This window comes from Seriola lalandi, unplaced genomic scaffold, assembly GCF_002814215.2.
Source record: "Seriola lalandi dorsalis isolate HSWRI2012SDOR001 ecotype SW California unplaced genomic scaffold, Sedor1 jcf7180002052469, whole genome shotgun sequence".
Taxonomy (NCBI): domain Eukaryota; kingdom Metazoa; phylum Chordata; class Actinopteri; order Carangiformes; family Carangidae; genus Seriola; species Seriola lalandi.
In genome coordinates, this window is record NW_019523022.1 from 11838 (window position 1) to 15612 (window position 3775).

Sequence of the window (3775 nt, forward strand, 5' to 3'; positions counted from 1 at the left end):
AACATCTACTGCCTCCAGCTGTGCTACTGACATGAGGTACATTCAATGGGTGATGACAATTATCCAGATTTTTGGCAACTTTCAAGGCGATATGGTGACGAACAAAACAATGAGCTGAAAGATACTAAAATACTCAGTAGGTGCCCGCTTTCACATACAAGTAGTTATGTGATGTATTGTTATCACAGCCACTCAAATATGCAGTCAAATATATGATTATAGCCACCTCTTAATGTGCAAAACAAGGAATTTTTACAGAATCTAATTAATAATGCATTCATCCTTCAGATTTTGAGGACTGGTATCATTTTTTTTTGGACACTGTATGTACAGTACAATCAACTGTATGTACCACGGAATAATGTTTCTACCTCTATAGTTCAGCCAAATCCTTTTCTCATTGTTCTGGATCTAGTTTCATCCTGCTTCAACAACAAACCTCAGGGGAACCTCAGTGTTTGCCAGAATATGATTTAAGGCAGTTTGAGCCTCCTTAATGCCACGACTAGAGTGCTGCATCTATTGTTAATGTGGCATGGGAGCAACAATATATGAAGAATATGAAGAGACAGAGTGAAGCTGACATTCAGAGGTAAAAAGGAAGTTAGTTATGTCACATAAAAATGCATCTTAAAGTGTCTCACCTCGTTGTAGTACGGGCAGTTGGTGGACTCCTTCATTGATGTGTACTTCTTGTCATCTCCAATCTCCACACACACCACAGGGTCCATGTTGAGCCCTATCAGCTGCCGAGCCTCGATCACTGTGATGCTGATCTGATGGGAGATATTAACACATTAGATCTGAAAGCTGCAACAAGCTGAGCCTCCTCCAACAGAGAATCAACCAGCAGCAATATTATCGTCATTAATCAAGCAACCGCACAGTAATTACCCTGAGGACAATTCAAAGGCAAACAATCCAAATTGATCTTCCACAGTCTCTAATGATGCCGATTCCAGCCAGTGAGGGCTTTTACCAAATTTCACTATTTCATCCTGTGATTTCACTCTGACCTGCTAAAGGTTTCAGGATTCAAGCAACATCCCTCTGGTTTAATTAGTCTTTAGATGATGAAGAGGAACAGAGAGAAATAAAGAAGAGAGACGGAGAGGATGAGACTGCAACTCACAGTTACACCAAGATTTTACTTGATATGACTTGTGTATAAATGTATTCATGTTTTTAAGTTAAATAGGCCATGAAATGAGCCACGGGCTTGTACTGGAGGACAGTTACACTGTGTCCACCATTATTCCTTTATTTCTTTTTACTGATGTTGTGATGAATAATTTAGTGTGGCAGTCAACGCAGGCAAACAGCCTGGAGAATAAAGAAAGCTTTTTTTCTGACACATAGTTGGACATAACACCTAAGTAAAACAGAAAATTGCCATTCTTACACTTTCTTACACTGTTTTCATACAGATTAAACAAACAAGCTAAAAACCAAATGTTAATTAGTGAGCTTCAGAGGTGCTGGTAGGCTGATTTTCTTATCTTTGGAAAGAGCCAGGCTAGCTGTTTCTCCCTGTTTCAGCCTTTGTGCTAAGCTAATCAGCTGCAGCTGTAGTCTTATATTAATGGATAGATATAAGAGTGGTATTAATCTTCTCATATAACCATATAAGTGAACAAGCATATTTTCACAAAATGTCTGATATGGGTATGGAGCTGGAGCCAGGAAACTTAGCTTCGCTTAGGATAAAGACTGAAAGCAGGGCGGAATGGACTAGCTCATCTCAGTTCAGAAATCCGTCCACCTCTAAAGCTTACAGATTAACACACTCTATCTTGTTAGTTTAATCCGAATACAAATGTGAAAATGACAGTGTGTGGATTTAGGGGCCTTATCTTCTCTATGTTCTCACACCCGCTAAGAGGGAGCATAAGCATATTACCCAAACTCCAAATGATACTTCTATCTGCCGGTCTTAGAATAATAATTTGCTCTTCCATGGAAGCTACACTTCAGCTTGCACGCACGCACGTACACACACCTACACACACGTACACACACACGTACACACGTACACACACACACACACACACACACACACACACACACACACACACACACACACACCTGATAATCGACTGGTCGTCCAGAGCTCGGTTCCATCTTGATGTCTGGCTTTGACCTGAAGAAATACACACATTACACATAATCAGTGGTTTTTCTACAGTGGATTGACGAATTGCAGGGAAAACTGAGTGAGCGCAGGGGCACGAGCTCATTTTAGGTTTGAAACTTAAATTGTGATTACTCTCATTTTTCCATCTTCTCACTTGGAATAACTTTAAAATCTAGAAATATATGCTAATAAATTGTAAGGTGTTGCACTTCAATTTATTCGGTGGCATCAGCAGTTTGAGATGTTCAACACAGACAGAGAGGCCATTAAGTCTCTGCGCCTATCCGAGTCCTTTCCTCAAACTTGTCAGTGTATGAACAAGTATCCTACCTCTTATTTGACACGTTGGTGGTGACGGCCGTGACAGAGGCCAGAGAGATGGTGTCTGGGTCCAGTGTCCCAGCAAGACGCATCGCCTTCCTGTCCAGGTCCTCCATGTCCAGGACAGCCGGCTCATCTGGACAATGGAAATCAAGTATTAAAACTAGCACTTGGTGTATATCTTAAAAGGATTCCAGTACTTTTTAATATTATATGCATACAAATTCCACCACTTTTAAGGCTATCCATGAATAAATAATTCAGTAGTTCCCCATCAGAATTTTATTCCAGACAGTGTGCCCAAGGCTTTCAACATTATTTAGATGTTGAAAATGTTTTAAAATAAAAACGTACAGACATTATAGTTTAAGAGTCAATTCTTAGCATTTTGAAAAATCTAAACAATTAAAAAGGTTTGAAGACATTATTTAGGTGTCCGCTTTTTCATTCCTATACGGCTCTGGGTAGGAGAGGCCATTTTTATTGTTGCTTGTTTATATGATCAATAAAAACTAAATAAAGAGGTTTCAACATGTTAAATTGCAAGATTTAAGTAAAACTTGTGAATTCACAACACAATTCTAGGTCAAACGGGTCTGTTGTTGTTTGTTGTTTTACCTCCTTTCTTGTGATCTTCTTTAGAGCTCTTGATCTTGCCGAGCTTCATGGCTGAGAACACTCCTTTCCCTGCTCTGGTGGAGGAGAGAGAGACGGCAGATGGGAGGAGAGAGGAAGGGGAACTGATATCTGATGACAATTAACTCGTGTCTGATTCACTGATGATGGATCAACCAACTCCACGTGTGTCAAGTTCACTCCCCATCAGTAAGCTCAGACCCTCAGAGGGAGAGTGATGAACATTAACATGAACCTCACTTCAATAAAAAAAAAACCCCACTGCCCACTGGATGTAATCAAAATGCAACTCAACACCATACGAACACCATATATCATGGACATCTTTGTAACCGGGCTAGACATTTAACTCCAGAGGATTTAATCCCCCCACATCACCTCCACCATCACCAATTCTCCAGACCCTCAATCACAAAACAAGAGTATCCAGTGTCTCCACATTGATATTATCTGGATCACATATCACCACAACAACAAAGAGCTTGTGATGTCAGCAGCGGGACGACAAATGAGAGGCCTTAATAATTAAAAATGAGTGTGACCGTCTAATTTGCTGCGGATATGGATACATGTCAGAGTAATGATGAATAGGAAGGTTTTCCTTTTGTTTCCTCAAGCATTCAGAGTCGAGTGTATCAGAGCCCAGTTTTTGCTTTGATCCCCCCCCCCCCCATCATTCAAGCT

The 3775-nt window shown here is 40.4% G+C and overlaps 1 protein-coding gene across 1 annotated transcript in view; it reads right to left on the minus strand.

Moving 5' to 3' along the window:
* Window positions 1-3775, minus strand: part of otofa (otoferlin a) — a gene marked incomplete at its 3' end in the record, with an annotated part of 53295 nt that overhangs the window by 9454 nt on the left and 40066 nt on the right. Inside the window, exons 6-9 of the mRNA XM_023400444.2 lie at window positions 3074-3147; window positions 2465-2591; window positions 2086-2140; window positions 645-776 (exon numbers count right to left, since the gene is read on the minus strand). Coding sequence (XP_023256212.2) covers window positions 645-776; window positions 2086-2140; window positions 2465-2591; window positions 3074-3147 — 388 coding nt within the window. The remainder of the gene's footprint in view (window positions 1-644; window positions 777-2085; window positions 2141-2464; window positions 2592-3073; window positions 3148-3775) is intronic.